General features: G+C 36.4%; 1 protein-coding gene across 1 annotated transcript; it reads left to right on the top strand.

The window, feature by feature from the left end:
- On the top strand, nt 1-24,923 carry LOC126285334 (uncharacterized). Its single transcript, XM_049984650.1, has 4 exons — nt 1-52; nt 24,213-24,330; nt 24,494-24,601; nt 24,779-24,923. The coding sequence occupies exons 1-4, from the start codon at nt 23-25 to the stop codon at nt 24,907-24,909; spliced, it is 387 nt and encodes a 128-aa protein (XP_049840607.1). The 5' UTR covers nt 1-22; the 3' UTR covers nt 24,910-24,923.

Genomic DNA, 24,923 nt, shown 5'->3' with positions numbered 1-24,923 from the left:
CTGCAGCCTGTTAACAAGTAATATGGCTTTTGGAATGTACATGTTTACTACAGTAAGTACACCAGTTTCTGGCAGCATTTTTGCTCCACAGATGATTCTTATACCCCATATAGGAAAAGTAAAATACTTATTTAGATTTGCTGTGGTTGTTGTTCTTCAAATTTCTATTCTGTAATTTAGGTCAGAGGAAAATAAAGCATGATATGCAGTCTTTAGGGCAACAGTGTCTTTGCAGAACTTACTAATTATGTTAATTCTAAATATTTTCTTAGACACCTTACATGCTAGAGTGCCAACATATGTACATTTTAGATTGTTTTGAATTGTTAAATTGAGGAATTTTACACTAAACTCTTTTTTTCTAATTTGATTTGATTTCATTTATTTTAGTGGTCCTGTAGATCATACAATTTGTACAGCAAAGCACATCGTGATATAGGGCAAGTCAATTTGAAAAATTATGTTAAGATGATATATGACGAGAGATGACAGTAGTGGTACATAACTCACATAGCAGAATACATATAGGATATATAGACAAAATATAAAAAAGTGGTGTGTGATGAGAGAAAATGGTGGTGCATACTGCACATAGCAGAATACATATATGAGATACAGACAGAATATTGATAAGATACAATAATTAAATTATCTTACTAAGTAGAAACATCTACAACTGAATAAACAGCTTATTGCAAGTAATTAAAATTTTGTTTCAAGATATTCATGTTCGGAATAGAAACAGTCATTTAGTAGCAATTCCTTTAGTTTAATTCTCATTATTTTTGGGTTTTTGCTTGTTTTTATGTCTGTTGGGAGGTGGTTGTATACTTTAATGCCCATACATTTAACCCCATTTGCATTTAATTTTGTGTTGTGGGCTATAATTTGTAACTGTGTTTTGTTTCTGGTGTTGTGTGTGGCGCTCTGCATTTCTGTCGAGGGTGTCCAAGTGCTGTACTGTAAAAAAGCTAGTTTCAATATATAGAGGTATGGCAGTGGCAGGATTTTTAGCTGTTGAAATAGTGGTTTACAGTTTTCAGTTTTTTTTTTTTTTTTTTTTTTTTTTTTTTTTTTTTTTTTTTTTTTTTACATTTCATTATTCTTAAATAACTTGTAACTTGAAAACTGTGAGAGAATCTGAGCTCTTTCCCTGAAAGATTTTGCCATAGCTCAAGACAGACTCAAACAGGGCATGGTACACCAGCTTCAAGGTATCTACACTGGCTGTGTCTTTTAATGTTCGTAATAGATAGCAGGTTTTACTAAGCTTTTGTGACAATGCCTCAATATGTGGTTTCCAATTTAGTGTGTTACTGATGGTAAGTTCAAGAAATTTGGTGCCCTGCCTGTTTGTAATGTCATCTTTGCCGATATCTATAACTGCATTGAAGGAGGTTAGATTTTGTCTAGTACGGAAGTTCATACTTAACAGTTTTTTGAGTATTTATGAGTAGTCTATTTGCCTCAAACCATGATTGTAAATGACAAGTAGTTTCATTAACTGCATCTTGCAATGTGTCACATCTACTGGTTATCAGGATATTTGTGTCATCTGTGTACAGAAAGGAGCTGGCATTTGGTATGTGTTCTGGGAGATCATTTATGAACAATATGAAAAGAACAGGGCCAAAGACAGATCCCTGAAGGTCGCCATTTGCTGTATGTAGTATATCTGATCTGCAGTGCGCGAATGTCTCTGATTTTCTTATTTCTACATATTGCTTTCCTTGACTAAGGTAGCTATGGAACCGATTGTGGGCTACACCTGTAATCCCATACTTAATGGAGTTTCATAAGCAGCAGCTTGTGGTCGACCATATCGAAGACCTTGGACTGATCAAGAAATATACTGACAGCAGTTTGTTTATGGTCAACGAAACTTGAGCACTTTTCTAGAAATGCATACAGAGCATGTGTGGTGGACCTATTTTTCCGAAATCCATATTGGGAAGATGTGATTATGTTTTTAGCCTATGTATAGTCTAATTTCAACATTAAAACTACTGATGTTAAACTGCATGAGAGATGTTTTACTACAGCTTACATTTAAGTGGCTTTCATTAAAGTACTGAACAGTTCCATTTGTCACATTTTTAGAGTGGGTCTCTAGTTTGTTAATTGATTCCTTTATACACACAATGGATGTATCATCCACATTTAGGATTATTTTGGAACTTTGAGTGTAATATCTTATGGTATTACATAAATGAAAAAAAAAAGAGGACCCAGTACTGAGCTCTGGGGCACTCCACATTTTATATTAGTGATTTTGGATTTGTGAACACCACTTCCAGCGTTAAGCAGTACAATCTGCTTTCAGCTACTCATGTATGATTTTATTGGGTCATGAGCAGTGCCTCTGACACCAATGTTCCATAGCTTTTCTAATAGCATTGTGGCCTTCATACAGCCAAGAGCTTTCTCAAGATCTAGGTATGCTTGTTCACAATGCCACTTATTATCTCTTCAATTAACTGAGCAGCTGCTGTGTTTGTTGATTTACATTTTAAGAATCCATCTTTATTTCCAAACATTAGGTCATTCATCTGGAGAAAGTTGTTAATTCTGCTGTATATGACTTTTTCAACTATTTTGGAAAAGACGGGATGTATTGAGATTGGTCTGTAGTATTGAATTATGAGTTTGTTTCCTTTTTAAAGATTTGTGTTACCTGAGCTATTTTTAGCCTGTCTGGGGAGTCACCTAATTCTATTACATTATTTACTGCTACAGACAGAGGTACAGAGACATTTTGTCTACACACTTTTAATTATGAGGCCATCATGCACTGCAGAACTGGAAGATTTTAGAGACAGAACTATGTTAGTTATTTCTTATCAGTTTGTGGTGGCTAGATATATGCTATCTCAGATGGACTGCTTTTAAAATTATGCTCTAGGGTGTTATGTTTGTCACTGATAGCATCCCATACTGAAGAAAAATGTTCATTGAATATATTTGCAATTTCAAGTTGATCTTTTAGTAACATCCCATTGGGGTCAATAATAAAGCCCATACAAGATTTGTCTCTGCCTGTTCTAAAATTGTTTATCGCTTTCCAGACACCAGCAGTAACAAGTTGTTTGTAACATAGTTGCTCCTGGTCTGTATTAATAAATCTTTATAGTATTCTTGATAAGTTTTGAAGGCCTCCTTTAGTTTGTGATTTTGTCTATTATTCAACATTGCACTATGGAATAATTTTAAACTTTCCCTTGTTTCAATGACATCATTATTTATCCAGATACTATTGTTTTAATTTTTAGTTTGTTTAAGTTAAGTGGCTACAACTGGGCATGTGGCACCAAAACAGTAATAGAAGTCAGCAGAAAAGCTGTCTTAGGAAAAGCTATCATTCTCAAACCATGGTATGTGTGCTAACATGCAGCTCAGCCTATTGATGTTATCATTATCATTACACATAGTTTTTGTGCTTATATATAGTTTCTCTTTAGTGACAAAGGGCACCTCATTTGCCTCCAATTGAAGTTTTGCTGCATGGTTAGTTAATTAGTTAGTTAGTTATATTACTTGTTCCATGGTTAGTTAGTTAGTTAGTTAGTTATATTACTTGTTCCATGGATCATGAACACTATTCTTTCGTAATGATGTGGAGCGTGTCAAAGTACACAAGATTCATTTATCCCAAATAATCATTGTTAGTCTTATATACGGTACAATTGTTAATGCTTACTGTATTTCTTTGGCCTATGTCTAAAAATTCATCTATGGAGTAGAAGGAGTTGTCATTCAGGAATTCCCTTAACTTACTTTTGAATGCCGATTGGTTGTCTGTCAGACTTTTGATATTGTTTGGCAATTGACCAAAAATCTTTGTGGCAGTATAATTCACCCCCTTTTGTGCCAATGTCAAATTCAATGAATGGTAGTTAAGGTCACCCTGTCTCCTAGTATTGTAGCTATGGACTGTGCTATTAATTCTGAAGTGATCTGAGTTACTAACAACAAATTTCATTAGGCTGTATATATATTGTGAAGCTACTGGCAATATCCATAATTCTTTAAATAATTGTCTACAAGATGATCTTGGATGAGCCCCAGACATTATTCTGATAACACGTTTTTGTGCAATAAATACCTTCTTATTTATTGCACAAAGATGGTGATCAGAGGTGGCTAGTTTGAGAACAGATGTACTGAAAAAAAATGGGTCAAGTTTGTTATTATGTTACAAAGACACATTTTGCTATTGCCAATCTTTCGAGTTAACTCAGGGATAAGTGGAGTCAGACTGAATTCATCGAGTAGGAGGTGTAGCTTCTTGCTGTTGATATTATTGGTTAATAAGTCTATATTTATATCCCCTGTTATTATAGGGTTTACGTGGCCATTTAAACCAGAAAATATACAGTCTATATATCAGCAAGTCAGATAGATTTTTGAAAAGTACATCCATACATGCCTAGGTGGCCTATACACACCCATTATTGCTATAATTTCTCCAGCACATTACAGATTTATTGCAGCAACTCCTGTAATTCCTTCTATCAGTATGCATTTACCTCTCTGCTGTTGAATCAGTTGAAAGCATTATAGTAAAAGTATATAAGTGCTATGAGAATAAGACAGCTCTGCAATGCTACATGACTCAAATAAAGCCTTTGACACAGTCTTCCATGACACACTAATTAAAAATCTACACCACGATGGGATGAGAGAGAATGCCCTTGGCTTACAGCAGTGAAAGGAAGCACTGTGTGTGTGTGTGTGTGTGTGTGTGTGTGTGTGTGTGTGTATTTGTGTGTGTACTTGTGCATGTGTGTATAGACAGTCAAGAATAAGATTGTTTACACTATAGCAGACTGCATCAGGACTCAGTTCTTGAACCTTTCTTCTCAATTATATATATGAATGATCTGCTCACAGTATTGAATTGAAGAAGTGCTCTGTGCAGATGATATGACACCAACTGCACAAAGTAGCAGCCTGGAGGAACTACAGCTTAGTGCAGCAACAGTAGTAGACATATGCAGTACATGGTTTAAGGCAAATGCACTGCAGGTAAATGATAGAAAAATTGAAGACATGCTGTTCATTTTCAATGCAATGAAACAATAAGTTAGTCAAAGTTATCAGTTTTCATGTTTACCAAAGTCTTACATGTGCTACTCATAGCACCAAACTATGCAACAGGCACTTCTGAGTAGTACACAAATTGAGAAGCCGTATCTGCAAAATGATCTTTTTAAATGCATGCTTTGCCTTCTTACATTCATATCTGACCTACGAATGCAAGATTGGTGTCAACTTCCATTTACAGTACAAGCTAATGAACACTGCTATAAGGGCCAAGAATATGTAATAAAATGTTTTTTACTTCGGAAATTCACCAGTGCCCCACTAAAATATAGTCTGCAATTGACAGTCAAAGCTTTGGATTGTCATAGAGAAGCATACTAGTACTGGCACTAACATGCCTTTTGTTGTACTAAATGTTAATGTGCAGTGTTTAACAACTAAGGTGGACCTTTAATAATTCTTTGTAAAGGAAGTGAAACCAGATGTTTTGTTTATCTGTGAGCATTCGTTGACTGATGCAGAAGGTGACTCCTACAGATCTGTTGAATACTTGGACATGGTGACTGCATGATATCAAACTACTACAACTCATGGTGGTATGTCAGTGTATGCAAACAAAAATCTTAGTGTAAAAGTAATTGACATAAAAAAAGTAGAGTACTGTATCTTGAACTGGCCACAACAGTTTTAAAAAGTGTTGATCTCATTGTTATCTCCATATACCATTCACCAGATGGTAACTTTGAAAATTTTATTACACAGGTGGAGGAATGTTTATGTTACCTGACATGTGCTAAGTGTAAAATTGCACTGTGTGGCGATTTCAGCATACATATAAGTGATGGAAGTGCTAAAGAGAGGGTCTTTATGAGCTTAATGAAAGCTACAGGCTGTTTATAGCAAACCAACTTCCAAAAAGCAGTGATGCCTGTCTAGATACAGTTATCAAACTTCAGTGAATGGGATTATAATACCATTGTAACTGAACCAGTGGTAGCATATCACAGCACATTATAAATGGAACTCAATATGAAGAGCAAGAATAAATTTAAACCAAGCACTTGGTACTCAAATTACACATTCAGCAGAAGGATTATAAAATAAGAAAAACTAAATGACCTGAAATCATCACTATTTGGTACAAACTGGCAGCAGAAAATGGCAGAAATGGCAGCCAGTGACTTATCTGAATATCTGTTCCAAATCTTAAGAATGAAATTGAGTGGTATGTTTCCAGTACTCCCCATGAGGAATCCTGAAGGCAAATCACAATGAAGGGAAAAACTTGTTTGAGAGAAGATGTAGTTACACCTGATCTACATAAATTAAAATGCTTAGTCATAACATTCAAGGACCAGACAGTGACAGCTTTAGATGCTCCAAGTAAAGAGCTGCTTCATTGTAGCTACTTAAGAGGAAAGGGAATTTACAAAATGAGAGTGGAGGATGCAAAAAGTAATACAATGACAGGTTCATTAAACAGGCTCACAATCCATGTAAATCAGCTTGGAATCTGGTAAATGAACACAGGAAGAAGGCTACCTCCAACTCAAATTCATGTAGTGCTGATGCCTTCAATCAGTACTTTATTGGGATAGTGAAAAATACTGTAATTGAATTTTGGACTCAAACTTAGGTCCTACAGCTCATACATAAAATGTACATTCTAGACCAATTAAAAACTGAAATGAAGTGCACCCTAAGAATATTGTAAAACTATTGAATTCATATAAACATTCAGGGCAGGCAAATATCTATGGCATGTCCTGCAGAGTCCTGAAGAAAATAATTCCAGAATTTGCCCAATCACCATCCATAGTAATTAACAAATGTTCATCCTTTGGCATCTTCCCATAATTCCTTAAACTGTCACAGACAGAACGAGTCTACAAAAAACAGTGACCCATGTGAAGAGTCCAGTAAAGACAATTTTTACAACTGATTTATTTCATGTACCATAGGTCCAACTGTCTTGGGTTCACAAGGACATGAAATCAACAGGTTTTTACAAATACAATATAATAATATTATAGTATATACAGACAATTGAGTGTGTAATTATATAAAAATGTATGAAGTTAATTCTTTGAGCAGCAATACAGAAGAAAGATGATACATAATTTCTTAGAATAGTTAAAGCACCATGGAAAACAGATAGAGAAAACAAACAGGTACTGAGCTCAAGTTAAATAACATTCTTAGTGGCATTATGCCAACTTGTATTATATAATATTAAAATTTTGCATTTTATTTATTTAAAAGTTCATCTAGCTGTAAAAAACTTTTTCTATCAGAAGTATTTTTAGTGCTTTCTTAAAATTGCTGTTGTTATGAAACTCTGCCTTTGTTTCAGGAGGAAGAGCACTGAAGAGCTTTGTTCCAGTGTAGTTGACACCCTTTTGCACCATGCTCAAATTTCTATGCTCACTGTGGATGTGATTCTTGCTCTGTGTGTTATGCTCATGATAATTACTGTTTGGTTGAAATATCTATATGTTTTATAGACAAAACACTTGAGAGAGAAAAATAGATTGGCATGTAGTTGTATATATTTTAAGTTTTTGAAAGCTATTTCTACATGAGTCTCTTGGGCACTGATCCACATATAACTTCTACTAAAGCTCGCTTTGGAGCATTGAACAATTCCCTTGCTAATGGCTGGTTGCCCCAAAAAATAATACTGTATTGAATGAGTGAGTGAAAACAGCCATAGTATGACACTTTTGCAGTGTTAGGTTCAACAAATGTAGTGACAACCTGTAAAGCACACAAAGCAGAACTAAGTCTCTTAAAGAGACCTGTAATATGCAAAGACCAGTTCATTTTCTTCTCAATGTGCACTCCAAGAAAATTTGTTTCCATTCTTTCTATTGGCTGATTGCCACATGTCACACTTCTCTCTCTCTCTCTTTGTGATTTTGTACAGAGCTGAATAAAGCTGGTCTTACTGGAATTTAACGAGAGACCATTAACCTTGAACCAATTAACCACATCTGAGAGTATGTAATTAATGGATTCCTCAAGATGACTATCTGTTCTACTGCTCATAAAAATTGTGGTATCATCAGCAAATAATGTAAATTTACACGGCAGGCTTGTACATGATGGTAGATCAGTTACAAAAATCAAGAATAATAGAGGCCCAAAAATTGAGCCCTAAGGCACTCCACATGTAATGGAACTCCATTCAGAATGTGAGGAAACATCACATACCGTTTTCCTCTAAAAGTTACTCAAATTAAACAGAAGTCTCTAATAAAACCATGGGTTACACAAGAATAGCTAAATGCTGATGATTTAGCTAAATACAAGGAATACTGTAAAATATTAAAAAGTAATTCAGACACCTAAACAAACGCACTACGAGCAGAAGATAGCAATGTCAAGGAAAAACATAAAAACAATATGGGATATAGTGAAAGAGGTGACTGGTAGAACCAGAAAGGAACAGGAGCAAATAGCATTAAGAGTAGATGACACATTAGTAGCCAATGGTCATAGTGTGGCAAATCTATTTAACAAGTACTTTATATCCATTACTGATAGAATGGGATTGTCAGGATCAGTACCTAATGCCCTTGAATATCTGAAACCAGCCTTTACAAATAGCTTCAGGTACATCAATATGTCACTCACTTCACCAAAAGAAATAACTTCCATAATAAAATCTTTAAAAACAAAGCATTCTAGTGGTTGCGATGAAATATCAACAAAGTTAATTAAGGCATGTTCTTGTGAGTCTAGTAAAATTCTAAGTTACTTGTGTAACCAGTCAATTATAACTGGGACATTTCCTGACTGGCTAAAATATGCAGAAGTTAAGCCTCTATTCAAGAAAGGGGATAAAGAGATACCCTCAAACTACAGACGAATTTCACTTTTGCCAGCATTCTCAAAAATTTTAGAAAAAGTAATGTACAGGCAGCTTCTCAACCATCTGAGCACAAATAACATATTATCAAGAATGCAGTTTGGATTTCTGAAGAGTTCTGATATCGAGAAGGCTATTTACACCTACAGTGAAAATTTACTTAATTAATTAAATAACAAATTACAAGCTCCAATAATATGCTTTGTAAAATCAAAAAAATATGTCAGAATTTTTTATTTTATTTTTTTGATGATACTTAACTTTTAAAATGCATTCAGTGATGATTTAAAACAAATAATTATTACTGCAGTAAGCAGATAAACTGAAAACGAGTGGTGTAAATCATGATAGTGTTATGATGCTGTGGGCACACTTAGAATTTGTCCCAGTGTGCAAACCTTCAGGTAAAGTCTGGTGTCGGTGGACCAGGGCTGCGGCCATGGCAACATAAAAAAGACTGGAGGACTGGAGAAGAAGTGCCTGGAGCCCTCCATATTGCATCACCTTGCTGCTTCAAGCATTACAATGCCACGTCTATATAGAGCCCACCCTGCTGTCATTCAGTGAGGATAGGTTTGGTTCAAATGGCTCTGTGCACTATGGGACTTAACATCTATGGTCATCAGTCCCCTAGAACTTAGAACTGCTTAAACCTAACTAACCTAAGGACAGCACTCAACACCCAGCCATCACGAGGCAGAGGAGGATAGGTTTGTTCAGTGCATGCTGCACATGTGTTTAGTGCTCCGACTTTAGTGGACTGTCTCTTAGTGTATTGTGAATTAAGTTTGCAATGGATAAATTTATTACCAAAAATGCCAGCTTGGAAGTTGATGATACTACAAGTCAACCACCAATAATTATTGTGTCATCAACTGCTTTGTTGTCTTCAGTTGGGAACCATTCACAGCCGAAACCTGGACAATCCAATAAGGGAAGATCATTTCAGAAGTCTTGTTTAATCAAATATACTTGGCTAGAATATGAAGCATCTACCCAAAAACCTGCAATGCGGCAGATGCTAAAAATCTATTACAATTTCCTTCAAAAAAAGAAGATGCATTTACTTGTGTAGAGTTTCCTTACTGGAAAAAGGCTTTGGAAAATTCCGTCTTCATGAAAATACATTTACACATAAAGAAGATGTTCTGAAACTAAATTCTGTCACTAACCAAAGTGTGGCCTCTGAATTGAATGAATAGTTAGATAGTGATATGAAGAAAGGCTAGTTAGCTCTGGAAACAATTTTTACTACCATGCAATTTCTATGGTGTCAACGATTAGCAATTAGAGGGCACAAAGACATAAACTCAAATTCTTTTCAATTGTTCGAACACCAAACAAATGACATACTTGAGTTTAAAGATTGGATAGTGTGTTCGGGGTATAAGTGGATGTCCCACAATATTCAAAACAAGATCATTGATCCACTAAGTAAGTCTGTGTTGAGAAAGGTATTGTCTTCAGTCAAGATGACTGAACATTTTTCTCTTATGGTTGATGAAGCAAGTAATTCTTTAATTCATGAACAAGTGTCAATTTTTTTAACCATACAGTTGATGATTCCTTAATCATCAATGAAGACTTTATTGGCTTATATAAGACCCCCAACACTGAATCACAAACTCTGTTTAGTATTTTAAAAGATGTTTTTGCTCATCTTCATTTGTCAATGGATAACTTAAGGAGACAGTGCTACGGTGGTGCCTCGAATATGTGACGTAAGTTGTAAGGACCAAAAAAAAGTTAATTTTGGATAGACAACCAAAAGCACGTTATGTGCACTGCACTGCTCACAGTTTAGACTTGGCAGTTGTAGACAGTCTCCACCATCTTACATCTATGAGGGATATTATGGCTTATGACTTAATAAATACCGTAAGGGAATCCAACAAAAGGATGAGACTTTTCAGAAGCATACACTGTGAGAGTGCCAATGGCTAAGCTGGTCTATGACTCCTTTGCATAACCTGATGGACTATGCAAGCTTCTAGTATCTTGAGAATACTGAAAAACTTTGAAGAACTTCTAGAGTTTTTTGAAACATTTTCTGCAGAGGATAAAACAGAGGGAAGTTACAAATGAGAAGTCTATGTACTTTGAATCAATGTTACAATTCAAGACTTATTTCTCTTTACATCTTTATTTCCATGCAATGAACCCAGTTGAGGATGTCAATGAAAAAATTCAATGCCCCCATCTAACATGCAATGAACCCAGTTGAGGATGTCAATGAAAAAATTCAATGCCCCCATCTAAATGTTACTGACCTGGAAAAATAATATATGAGGGCTTGATTTGTATACTGAATGGAAGGCATGATAGCTTTGAATACTTTTGGGAATTGTGTTTAGAAGAAAAACCTTAAAAAGCTGATGATCCTTTGCTTCCTTGGAATTAAAGTATACCAAAGAAGCATGAAAACAATGAAGCCAGTGCACCAAACACTTTCAAAATCCCAAAGGAATACTGCAAAGCATTTTACATTGAAGTTTGTGAAATGGTGCAATCTTGCATTACTGAGTGGTTTGCTTCAACTGGACTCACACAGGTCATTGCAGTTTATTTATTTATTTTAAACCACTGATTACAAAAAAGGTTTATTTTGTTCCAATTTTCTAGATAAGTCAGAGCCTTACTTACTAAGGTTACATATTATTAGCTGGTACTTTTATCTACACAACTTTTTCTAAATTTAGTTTAGAGAACAGAGTTACATATATGGACTATACATAAAAAATTGTTATTGCCATACTTAGATTAAGGAATCTACAGTTTGTGACATAGTATTCATATCTGACATTCAAATATTTACAGTTTGTGACACAGTCTAAGATTTGAGATTACATATATTTTTAGATAGATGGTCTTCTATCATACAAGTTTACTAAACCTAGAAACTCATCTATTGAATATACAGGATTGTTTAGGAGCCATAATTTTAATTTTGTTTTTTGTTTTGTAATGGGCAATTTGGAGATATTAGGATGGAAGCAGTTCAGTAGTTTTATGCCTGCATAGTGAGGGCTTTGTTCTATGAGAGATGATGTGGGGTCTCTCTCTACCTCTAGTGTTGTGATCATGTATTTCTTTATTAAGTGTTTTGTTACTGTTTACTGCCATAATGATTATCTTCAGCACATACAGGTTATGAACAGTTAGTATTTTAAATTCTTTAAACAAATTTCTGCAGTACTCCCTGGCACATTTATTTCCCATAATTCTAATTGCCTTCTTTTGTAAGATAAGTACACTTTTCATATTGTCTTTACTGCTGGATCCCCGTGCTTTTCATATTGTCTTTACTGCTGGATCCCCGTACCTCTATCCCATAGCTTAGATGGGATTCGAACAGTGCTAAATATATTTACCTCAGAGTGGAGATGTTACAAAAAGGTGTCAGTTTTCTTAGGACATATATGGTAGTACTTAGCTTTTTGCAAATATCATTCACATGATCAGACTAGTTTAACTCTGCACCAAGTGTCAGGCAAGATTTGGTTTTCCTGAGTTTTTTGCCTCCGAAGATCAAATTCAATATAGACAGATTTATTTGTGTTTAATTTTAGTTTGTTTTCATTAAAATACTGCATGATTAAGCCTGCTGTAGTATTGGATTCCACTTCGAGTTGTGAATAGCTTGGATTGCAGCATATCAATGTGGTATCATCTGCATATAAGACAGCTGTTGACTGGTTTGTTATGGAATGAATATCATTAACATAAATAATAAAAAGAAGTGGTCCTAATATTGACCCCTGTGGAATACCAAAATTTATGTCAGTGGTGTTTGATTTGTATGCTCCCTCAGTAGTGCTAATAGACACAAACTGCTTCCTATTTGTCATGTAGGACCTCATCAGATTATGGGCTGTGCCTTGAATGCCATAGTTTCACAGTTTGTCATTCAATATGGTCATATCAAACCAATCAAATGCTTTTTGTAAGTCCAGAAAGATGCCACATACATGCTCTTTATTATCTATTGCTTGAGTGACACCTTTGATTAAGTTGGATGCTGCTGTAATAGTGGACGACCCTTTGACAAACCCATACTGCCCCTTAGAAATCACTTTTTTACATTCCAGGAAGTTGCAGATTATTTTGGATATTATTGGAAGAACAGAAATGGGTCAAAAGTTTTCTACTAGATTCCTTTTTCCTTTTTTAAAAATAGGCACAACTTGAGCAATTTTCAACTCATATGGAAATAGACCATCTTCCATATAAGAGTTGATAACTGTTGATAAAGGTGATGCAATTTTATGTATACATTTCTTAAGAGTGTCCAGACTAAGATCATCATATCCATTCTTTAAGCTACTCACTATTTTAGTTATTTCTCCTTTACTTGTTGGCATCAAAAATATTCTTCCTGACACTGGCATTCCTTTGAATTTGTATTTATGATTTTTAAGCTGATTGTTTATGCTGGAGCCAACAGAGGCAAAGTAATTGTTAAATAGATCTGCTATCTTATTCTGATCAGTTTCTATTGTGCTGTTTATCAGCAAGTGATTTTCAGCTTTATGTTTCTCAGATCTACCTATTTCTCTGTTTACTAGTGACAATGATGTTTTGGAGATATTATTTGAGCTCTAAATGATACTTATAAAATGTTTCTGTTTTTCCTAAATTAGGAGGTCTACATAGTATTTCAGAAACTTTTTGAACTCTTCTTTTAATTTTTTATTGCTCAAGTCATTTAACATAGCTTACTCATACCACCTTAGTCTTTCTCTAGCCTCAGTGACAGAACTTTATATTCAGCTTCAGATTACAGCATGTGACTGAATTATCTTTTTTATTAATGGGCAGGCTTCGTTGAGAATGTAGAATAGTTCACTTGAGAATTTGCTGTAACTATGAAGTGCCGTTGAACACTGTTCCAATCCACATTCCTTAGCATATTATTCAAATTAGTTATATTTTGGTCTGTATTCATCCTAATATATCTATAGCAACTGTGTGTAGGAACCTTTTTTATGTGCACACTTAGTTCTACTATATGGTGGTCTGACAACGCACATATAAAAACAGAAGATGTAAGATCGTAAAGATGAATACCAGTGATTATGTTATCTATTGCAGACTGGCATGTTTCAGTCTCCCTTGTTGAAGTATTTGTCAGGTATCTTACATTATATTCAACCAGAGTATTCTTGAATTGTCTAGTGTGTAACTTATCTGCTAATACATTTATGTTGTAGTCTCCTATAATTACTAAGCTGTTCAGGTGTGATATAAAAATATTCTCTATCTTAACAAAACTTTGTTAAGAAAACTTCAAAGTTTCCACCTGGTGGTCTGTATAAACATATAACATAAATTTCATCATTTGGTACCTTTATACGTGCTGCACATAATTCAATTGTTCCTTCTAATGAATATTTCCTTACATTTACAGAATTAAAATCAAATGTGCTTTTTACATACATCGGCACACCCCCACCTCTGATAGTAGGTCTGCAAAACTTATTAGCTAGTACCATGTTTAGAGGTTTAAAAAGTTCTAATTTGGCATGAGATAGCTAGTGTTCACCAATACCAAGCACATCAGGCATAGTTTCATTTACAAACACATCTAAAAATGGTTCAAATGGCTCTGAGCACTATGGGACTTAACATCTGTGGTCATCAATCCCCTAGAACTTAGAACTACTTAAACCTAACTAACCTAAGGATATCACACACATCCATGCCCGAGGCAGAATTCGAACCTGCGACCGTAGCAGTCGCGCGGTTCCAGACTGAGCGCCTAGAACCGTGAGACCAGCGCGGCCGGCAAACACGTCTAATTGTTCATATTTCTTGCTCAAGCCCTGTACATTCTGGTGGATTATTTTAAGGTTGTAAATACCTTGTTGTATATTTCTCTGCTTTACTGACTTAAATAAGGTCATATCTCTGTCTCTCTTGTGGGCTTCCTCTAAAAAATCATTTAGATGGGATGGAGGCACTGGCTTCCATCTGCTGTCAGTTTTTTTTAGTTGACAGTACTGGTTCTGCTAATGTTGGAGTTGATTCTGCTGCTATTGTTGATGGTTCTGCTGTTGCTAATGATGGTCCTGTTGCTTTTGATTTTCCTGCTGGCATTAGGGCTGGCTCTGTAGTTGATGGAGCTGTTACTGCATTTGTTGTTGTTAGTGTAACTGTCTTGACGTTTTTACTACTTTTGGTGGAGTTGGTCCAGCTACCATTGATTCTGTTGCCACTGCTGGTACCAGAGGTGGCTCTGCTGTTGATGTACTGCTGTTGCTGCTTTTGTTGTTGTTGTTGCTGTGATTGTTTCTTATGCTTTTAACATTTTTTGTTGGAATACTTCTGCTGGTGCTTGCTTTAAGACTGTTGGAGCTAATGGTAAAGACATGCTGTCACTATGTTTGTTCAGTCTCTCTAACATTTCACTGATTTTCCCACACAAAAGTTTTTTGCCCTTTTTGTTCAGATGCATCCCATGTCTCGTGAAGCACTCTCTCTTAAGAAATCTATACAAAGAAAGTTTGTATTTGGATACATTTTGCATATTTCCTGAAATTGTGAGTTGGCTTTCCTAATTTCAGCATTTACACACGAAGTGGGGATAAGGTCATGTCTAAAGGAATGCTAGTGACAATTATGTTCTGCTTCTTAGTATCCTCCAGAAGTGTCCTTAAGTTGAACACAGCATTCAGTAACTCATTCCTGTACACATCATTGGCACCTCCAATTAATAAAATATAACAATTTGTGCTTTTTTTGTTGTCTTTTATGATGTCCTTTACAATTTCCTGCATTAGAGCGTCTGGTTTTACGCAACTGTAGGCTTTTAAGTCATGATGATTATTGAGAATTTCCGCAAGACTGCGTCCATGGCTATCAGAGTAAATATTTACCTCATTTTTTGTGTTGCTGGCAGAGTACAATGTTTTTGGCGTAAATACTGATGTTTCAGCGGGTTCAGTAAGAAGCTGAAACATGTTTTCTAATAATTTAATGTACTTCCTAGCTGCTTTTAAGTCTTTGAATACTTCATTTTTCTCATGCTGCTTTTAAGTCTTTGAATACTTCATTTTTCTCATTTAGTTCGAGTTCAGAGTTACACATCTCTGTGGCAGCTTCTTGGCCATTACATGGATGATTACAGTCACACGAAAATACATTATTGCAATTTACTTTTGCGAAGCAGCTTGAATGATACCATATATGCTTTACTGGACACGTTCTCACACCGGTTTTAACTTTTTCACCACACAAGTGCCACTTCACTGATGATAAAAACTTGTAGTTTATGGAGCAATTTTCTACAACTTGTATACAAGATGCCATCTTAAAGTTGAACAAGAGTACTTGCTTTTAGTAAACAGAGGTGAAACAAATTTGGAAAAATCAACTGAGTTTTTCAAAAATGACCTAGACATTGGGAGATTGCACTTATACTTGAATATGTTAGCCGCTATCACTAATAAAAAACAACTGGTCCTGAAAAATATGTGTGATGTAAGAAAATACATTAGACAAGAGCCTGCAGTTAGAGACATTTGTGTCATGAGGTAGTGAAGTCCATTAAGCTTCTACAAGTTGTTCCAATCACAACAGCAACAGCAGAATGGTCATTTAGTGCCCTTATATGTCTGAAGTCTCTCTCTGATCAACAAAGGGACAGAAGCAATTGAACATCTTGGCTGTCCTTCATGTCCACCGATATGTTTTGGATGAATTGGATATCTGAACAGTCATCAATGATTTCATATTCAGTAATCCAGACAGACGGTCAACATTTGCACCTTTGTAAGGACACTCTAGCCCTAATAATGGCATTTAGAGCAATATTAAACTTTATAAAATAGAGAATTAAATAGATACATAATGTTAAAATTTCAGTTTCTGAATATTAGTACTAGTTTAGTACCTAGGGTGTAAGACTCAATTAAAACCTGCTATTTGGCTGAAAGTAATAGGCATACTGTATTAACTTTATTAACTGTATTAAAGTATTAAATTTGAGATATTGTTTTTATTTAATGAACACTAAGCCTTATTCAAAGTAATTTTAAATTAGCTATTTCACTTATCAATCAAAGTGCTATTACTGTGTGACAGCAATATTTTATGTTTTATTTTTTTAAATTATAGTTCAGGATTTATTTAAATATAATTTCAGTCTTTTCTAAGCTATACATTTACTGCTCTGTAATAGTCTATAAGCATGATTATTACTGTAAATTAAATTAGCTTTTTACAAAAATACAATGCATGTTTATGTTTTGTTTCTTTTTTCAAAGCCAAAAAATGTCTCAGGCTTGTCAAGTTTCCTGGAGAGTCCAGTTTTTGGGGTTCTCATGTTGATCATATGACTCCTAAATGCTTAAAAAACTTCAAAACTGACTATTTTTCCTCTAAAATTTAGAAAATTTCCTAGGGCAAGACCCCCAGTATGCCCCCCCTCCCCCCAATATTTGTTATAAGTTGGCACCACTGAAAATGGAGTATTATAAGATTCTGATCAACAGCATATATTTGAAGCCCCTAAAGAATTGCCACAAAAATAAGAGATTATTAGAACTAAAAGAGAAAGTCTAAAAACAAAACTATACCTAAACACTCTCACTGCTACACAATGATGCACAAAAGAAATTTCTGGATCAGGCATAAGCAGAACAATCAAAAAGGTACAGTAAAAACATAAATATCCCACATTGCTAGGATGCTCACAGCTTACTTCATTTGCTTGTGAACCAGCTTGACTTGAGAAAGAGGGACCATGTTTTGCTCCCCTGAAGTGGGGTCCAGCACAAATAAAGTAACTGAAGTTAAAAACTTCAAAATCTGTAAAAGCCCAAGAACATCAACAAAAATTTGCTAATGACCTTATCAGCCACCTTGCTAATGGCACTAAAAATCTTCATTATGACCAGATGACTCATCTTAAAATTGTTGCAATTCTTCCTATGTCATACTGTTTAGCCTCCTGGACATGAGCTCTAAGAATGTTGTCTGTAGCAAGCTTCCAATTCTCAATCAACTCCACTTGAATTACTTTATCTGATAACAAATCATTAATCAAGCCCAAATTAGTCAATGAAGAATTTACTTTAAAAATAGGAAGCAATTCAGCTGGGGTGGCCTTGTGCATCTAATGTTTAGCCATACTGATGGCCACCATCAGCCAATGCAGGGACTTAACCAGTTCTTACTGATCATAATGAGCAATGATAGTAGCTCTAAGATTCCTATTCAATCTGTCAATAGGAAGGAAGGATTGGTGTCACAGGGGCTATTGAAACAATCTTGCATTCCCATTCCCATATAATACCTCTTAAAGGTTTTAGAAACAAAGCTCACTGCATTATCCATGACATTGGATGCAAGAAGACCAATCTTGGTGTTTTGGGGAGCCTTACTTGTTGCAAAATTCTTACACAGTTGGACTCTGCCCCTGATCTCTGCATCCATATTCTTTCAAATAGATTTATCATGAATTTTCTCTCAAGTCTTACAGTTTCCCAGATACACTCCACACAGTGAGGTGTGAAAAATGTAGGTTATTAACAGTTGAAGGATGACAATCTTAGCATTTTTATTTTACCAGGCCATACAACAAAAGAGCCTTTAATAGGCACAGCTTAACTGTCTCACCTTTCTCTAGTCATTTTTTGATAGCTTTTATCTCAGTGTCCTGTTCCTGATACTCTTGGATCCCTTGGAATAAAACTGGACATTCATGAAGTATAAAGCTGATGAGCTGTTGCTGTATCCATGATGAGGGAATACTGATGTCCTCCTCTTCAGTTTTTTCAACAAACATTCATCTTAAATGATCAGCTATCTGATTGTCAGTACCGTATATGTTAACCACCTTGAATTCAAAAGCCAAAATCCTGGCAGGTCAAGAGGTTATCCACTGAGTTTCCCATGGTTGGCTTACAACAACTCAGTTCTTGGCTGTCCATTTCCATCTGAAACTTGTAATACTTTATCTTCTCTAGACTGAAGAAGATGGCAAAGGGCCTCCATCTCATAGACCAAATATTTATGCTCATCAACAGGTCTAAGGTGCAAGCAATAGCCTCTCATCCCCCATTGTCTCCCTGGAGTAAAACGGCCATAGCCCTGACATTTATGGATCTGTCTGCATTATAAAGGGTTTCTTAAAGTCAGTTAAAGCCAATATTGGTGCTGCATTCAAGGATTCATTCTATGTCGCAAACACTGCTTCCTGGGAATCACCCCTCTTCAATTTTTGCCACTTTTCCCTTAATAAATTCAGTAGGGCAGCCTTATGAGAAAATTTAGGAATGAACTCTTTGAAGAAGTTTGCCATCTGACAAATCTCACTATTTTTTTAACATCCTTGGGCGAAGAAACTGCCAAAATAGCATTCTCCCTCTGGTGAAACTGTATGTCCCAAGAACCATATACTGGGACATACCAGCTTCACCTTCTCATGGTTAACTGTTAATTCTGCCTCCTACAGTTGCCTGGAAGCCTCTCTCAAATGATCCAGATGTTCCTGCAAATTGTGACTGTAAATAACTCAGTCATCTGGATAATGTTACACAAATCTAAATTTCATGTCAAAAAATATTTTATCAATCAGCTCCAGTGGGTAATCAAACATTTCTGGCAAAGGTTCCAGATTCTATCATAGTCAGGATCCAAATGTTGCACATCAATGTTAGTGGATTTCACCTTTCCCTCAGAAATAGCACTACACCTCAGTCCCATAATATATTTCTCAACACTACTGCCTTTCCTAATCTCCTTATTCTGACAAAAGGAATTTAAAGAAAAACTTTTATTCATCGACTAAATACTATTCTGATCTTTCTTATGAAGTCTGAGGCTAGAATGCAAGGTGTCAATAAATTTGATAAGACTTTGACTTTGGTTTTTCGGGAACAGCCATTAATGTTAATCTTCACAGAAATGACTCCCTTCAGGCCGATGAAAGTGTTGTTAGCAGCAGTACAGCTGCTTTCCTCTGATTTCAACACATGCTATTTACAAATATTCTGATTTTCCTTAAACCAGCCTTCATCAATCACATTAATGATACTAACCAAATCCAGAAGGGCAAAAACTAGCTCACTATTGACATAACATCAAATGACAAACAACCCCTTTCTATCCTTCTATTCTTACTGCATGTGCCACAAATATTATAAGCCTTTGTTCTACTAATCCTACTCCTTTTAGCTAGTTATAACAGTTCCTGACCTTTGGTTCTTTGCCTGCAAATTTTTACTAACATGGCCCTCCTTTCCACAATTAAAGCATTTAATTGACTTGCCTTTCATTTCTCTAGAAGCCTCATATAGATTTCTTACCATCAGGCCTATGTGTTACTAATTGATCCAGAGTTTGAAAATCATACGGCCCTTCCCTAAGAGTGGCATTTTGTCTGTCCTCCATCCTTAACCCATTTAGAAACTGTTGCACCACTTGCACTTCAGTCTATCCCAAACACAAAGCCTCCACACTGCCTTTTACCTCATTAACATACTTCACTGTTAATTCATTCCTTCCTTGTTCCCTACCATAATTCTCATGAACTAATTCACATAATTCTCTTGGCAGAATCAGCTGTTCTACTAACTTCCTAAAAATACTGGTAAAATTAGAATCCCGATTAATTACCTTTCACCATAACTGCAGCAAAGTGCCTTTTTCGTTAATCACCATTACACAGAACAACTGATGATCAGAAACACCCAATATCTCATGTTTATTCTGCAGTTCTACCATCAAAAGCACTAGCTTTAGCACTTGTGGAACTGATACCACTTCCCAGCATGTTTGTTCCCACAGAAATTTCTCCAAGAAGCTGTCAAGTTCTGAAAATAATATTCCTGGATAAGTTAATCATTCACAATCACCCTGCTGCTGATAACCTTTTCCCCCACCTGCAACTTCTTCATTAATCCCCAGCATCTGTTGGTTAATCTTATTAATTTGAATCACCAACTCAGTGATTTCAGATTTAGTTTCACCACTGACTGCCCCTCTTACCATCTTATAATGTAATGTGTTGGGTCATGTGGAGCAGGTTTTGTAGTATGCGATACATGCTAAAACAGATGTGGGTAGTGTATAAGGGCACTTAGTGAATAAGGCAACTTAGTTCAACAGTATGAAGTGGTTGTGACAAAAATGTTAAAGTATGTCACAGTCCAATTAATGTGTGTTCTTAATTAGGTAAAGTGCTGTACATTTAGGATAAGTCCTTATCACTTTGATATGAATTTTGGGATGTTTTGAGGATAAGGAACAAGTTCTGTAATCAGTGTTAATAGTGTATAAAAGTTAGTAACCTTTTTCATTCAGTTTTGTAATTATAATTCAATTAGTAAAATTCATTGCTTACCATAACGCAAATTAACTGTGTAAACCATTAATTGTGGAAAAGTTTAACATTTACATATCTTCGCAAGTCAGGACAATGTATACTTATGGAAATCACCAACTAAAAATCTGCAATTAAACTAGTAATTAATGTTTCTGGAACATTCTATAGATAAATTCTGTGCAATGTCCACATATTACGAAAACCAGAGAATATTTGTTTAGACTGGAGACAAAACCTGATTCAGAAAGACAATTTGTATCATAAATAACGTTAGACAATGATTCACAAATTTTTGTAAGATGACTTAAAGATTTTGTGATGTACGTAATTATTCTGCATTTGAGTCTTCAAATGTTGTAAAATGTCATTTTGAATATTTGAATTGTAATTTTGATGTTGTAGAAATATTACCAGCTCAAAATTGTTGCATGATTAATTAAATTATGTAAAGATTTTTGAGAACATTCTGGACTGAATAATAACAACTTAATTGTTAACTGTATGTATGTTTCAAAGTTGCTCTTGTAAAATATGGTTAATTTCAGAAATATGCATTATAATTGTACTCATTTTAATTTCTACTAACACTCTGTAATGTCAGTTGTTGCTGGATTTACACATTCAAATAACATAATAATGTCAAAGAATGTATTTCTTAAAAGATGTATAAATACACCTTGTCCAAAACTTTTAGGATTACAACAAAGAAACGACAGGACTGTCGCCAGACCTGTACATGAGTCAATGCCACCCTCCCTATCAGCTCCTTGAAGTACTGGTCCACCTTCCATCGCCTTACTGGTTCCCATTCTGCACCCCATTACCCCCTTCTCCATAATGACTGCATCCTTCCTGTCAACCTCGGTAAGGCCAACCACTTCACTTCCCATCTTTCTGAGGTCTTCTCCATCACTGATGATTTACACTTTGATTTTTCTCTTTGTACCACCATCATGGAATGCACTGATACCTCGGTCGCTTTACTTGCTCCTAGTCTCCAGTACTTGGGGTAGTTTCCCCCTCTGACATCAACACTCCAATCTCAGCATAAGACATTAAACTTATCCTCCAGTCAAAATACTACACAGCCCCTGGTCATGACTGTGTCACCTACTTCCACCATAGAGAAAGCCCCTTCTCCTTCTTGACTGTCCTTGCAAACCTCTACAATGTCATCCTCTCTTCCAGCTTCTATCCTGACCTGTGGAAGACTTCCTGCATCCGTACCTTTTATCCCACTGCTGGTGTCCCCCTGGGCTCCATCATCTCCCCTCTCCTCTACCTTCTGTACACTGCCAATATGCCCAAGCCACCCTCTCCTGTCCACCTCCTCTGATACGCTGATGATGACTTCCTGGCTGTCTATCCTACCATTCAAAGGTCCCAACACACCCTCCAAACCCACCCTGACCAGTGGTTCCTTCATATCAACCCCTCCAAAACCCAGGCAATCATCATAGGCTGCATCACCCACTCCTTCCATCTCCATAATTTCTACCTCACCATTTATGGTCATCCCATCCAGCTCACCCCCACCCTGAGATACCTTCGCCTCATCCTCAATTGTCACCTGACCATGCAGCAGAGAGCCCATTCCCACCTCGGCCTCCTGAAACTCCTGTCTGGCCAGACATGGGGTTTGCACCTTCCACCATCCTCCACACCTATGAATCCCTCATCCATCCTATCCTCTTTTATGCCAGCATTGCATGGATCTCCCCCCCCCCCCCCCCCCCCCCAACCCCTCAATTCTATAAGGCCCTCCAAGACCTTGAATGCTACGCACTCCGCCTTGCCTTCTGTATCCACCTTCCTTCCCCTTTATAGCCTCATCCCCTTCCCCCAACCTCCTCCTTTTTGTCCAGCATCTCTGCATCCTTTCCACTGTCCACAGGCTAGATAACCCCCATCCCCTGGTTTCCTCCTTCCTCTCCACCCCTGCCCATTGTCGCACCTCCATTCCTGTACCCCTCACTCTCTCCATCTCCACACCCTTCATCTCCTTCATCAGGGCAATTTCCAGCACCTCCCCCTCTACCCTTCCTTCCAACTGCCTTGTCACCCCCCCCCCCCCCCCTCGCTCCTCCAAAGGGCCCTCTTTTTCCTCTCCCCTCCTTCTCCCAGACCGGATTTCCCTCCTTCCCCTTGGTCCCTACATCCTCTCCTTTACTGTTTCCCTCCCACATCCTTCTTCCCCGGCCCTCTTTGGCACCTTGGCATGCCCCCCACCCATTTCCCCTTCTCCTCCCTTCCCATCCTTTTTCCCTTCTCCCTCGTCTCCTTGCTCCTGGCAGATCCTCTCAGTTTCCTCATTGTAATCAGTGTGCTATGTCAGTGTTGTATTTGGTGCTGTTCTCCCATGCACTAAGAGTTGTGACTTTAATTGTGCACTGGACTTGTACATAGTGTTACTGTCAGTAATTGTTATGTGCTACCCGGTCTGTCAATACTCTTATGCTCCAATCATACTTTGCCTTGTGTTCTTTAATTGTCCCAGTGTGTGTGTTTTTTGTGTGCACTACTTTTTTATGGTTTTTATCTTCATTTTACAGTTGCCCCCTTTTTGTCTGTTCTTTTTCATACTATTCCCCCTTTTTATGTCTATGTACACCATATTTTCTCTTTTATGTTATTTTAAATGTCTTCTTTGTATAATTACTGCCTTTCAGCTGAAGAACAGTGCATATGCTACTGCCAGCCTACTCCAGATGGGGTATTGAAACACAATAAAGGGAAAAAACAAAAAGCTTTTAGGTAGTGTGGTTGGAGGAATATCTGGTGCATTCCAGTTCCTGGGAACTTGTGACACGTGGCTGTTGTCTGTATGTGTAATGGTGATGGCCAAAACTGAAATTTTCCAATATGAGTGTTTTCTCTGAATGCTACTTTTCAGTATCTGTTATTCTTAACTGTGATTTGTCGCAGTTAAGAATCAGAGTTAATGAATCCAGGTCTTGTATTCCTCCACAGTCTACCACTGCGATTTCTGCACGGATTTCTGTGATTTCTGCGACTCCTCCAATTTATCACCGTATCAAAAGGTACCTTTGTCCACACAGAAAATTGCATCTCAACAAAACTGTCATTAGTAAGTATGTTTTACATTTGTTATTCCATTGACTTTAATTTTTTATTACAGAAACAATTGTGAAAATATTAATAGTGCAATAAATATGTAAGTAGCCATACAGTACTGTAATAGTGCATGTTTAGAAAACGAATTCTAATGTATAATACTGTTATGTTCACAGATACCCGAACTGCATTTGTCACTCAGTATACCGATAATTCAAAAATCATTGTCAACATATCCAGAGAAATTGCCATTGCCTCTTTAGACTCTCTTCCTCAGATGAGGGGTTAGTTTCTAAGTGTTTGGATGAACTTAATTACTCAAGTTAGATCAATCTTGTAAATGTGAAACATACTCATTGAGTGGCTTTCATTACAGGAAATATTAGCAATACTACTCTGCCAATTACATTGCCTGTAATTAATGACAGCAAAAATGTTTAATAATCTTTATGATTTTGCAGACCTAGTTCCGACTCTGATTACTGGTTGCTGTATGTATCTATCCACGTCACTGCTCTTGAGAGAGAATTGTGAGGATTCAAGACAACTCTTAGAGGTTTTGCAGTTTAGAGGTGCCATAATTATGAGATAAGTGTGCAGAATGAA

This window comes from Schistocerca gregaria, chromosome 8, assembly GCF_023897955.1.
Source record: "Schistocerca gregaria isolate iqSchGreg1 chromosome 8, iqSchGreg1.2, whole genome shotgun sequence".
NCBI classification, from domain to species: Eukaryota; Metazoa; Arthropoda; class Insecta; order Orthoptera; family Acrididae; genus Schistocerca; species Schistocerca gregaria.
This window is presented reverse-complemented; position numbering and strand designations above follow the sequence as displayed.

Coding starts and splice junctions, on each gene's coding strand:
- LOC126285334 (XM_049984650.1), top strand. CDS start 23: ATGGCTTTTGGAATGTACATGTTTACTACA. Junction 53..24,212: donor GAATGTACATGTTTACTACA/GTAAGTACACCA, acceptor ATTCCTCCACAG/TCTACCACTGCGATTTCTGC. Junction 24,331..24,493: donor TCTCAACAAAACTGTCATTA/GTAAGTATGTTT, acceptor TTATGTTCACAG/ATACCCGAACTGCATTTGTC.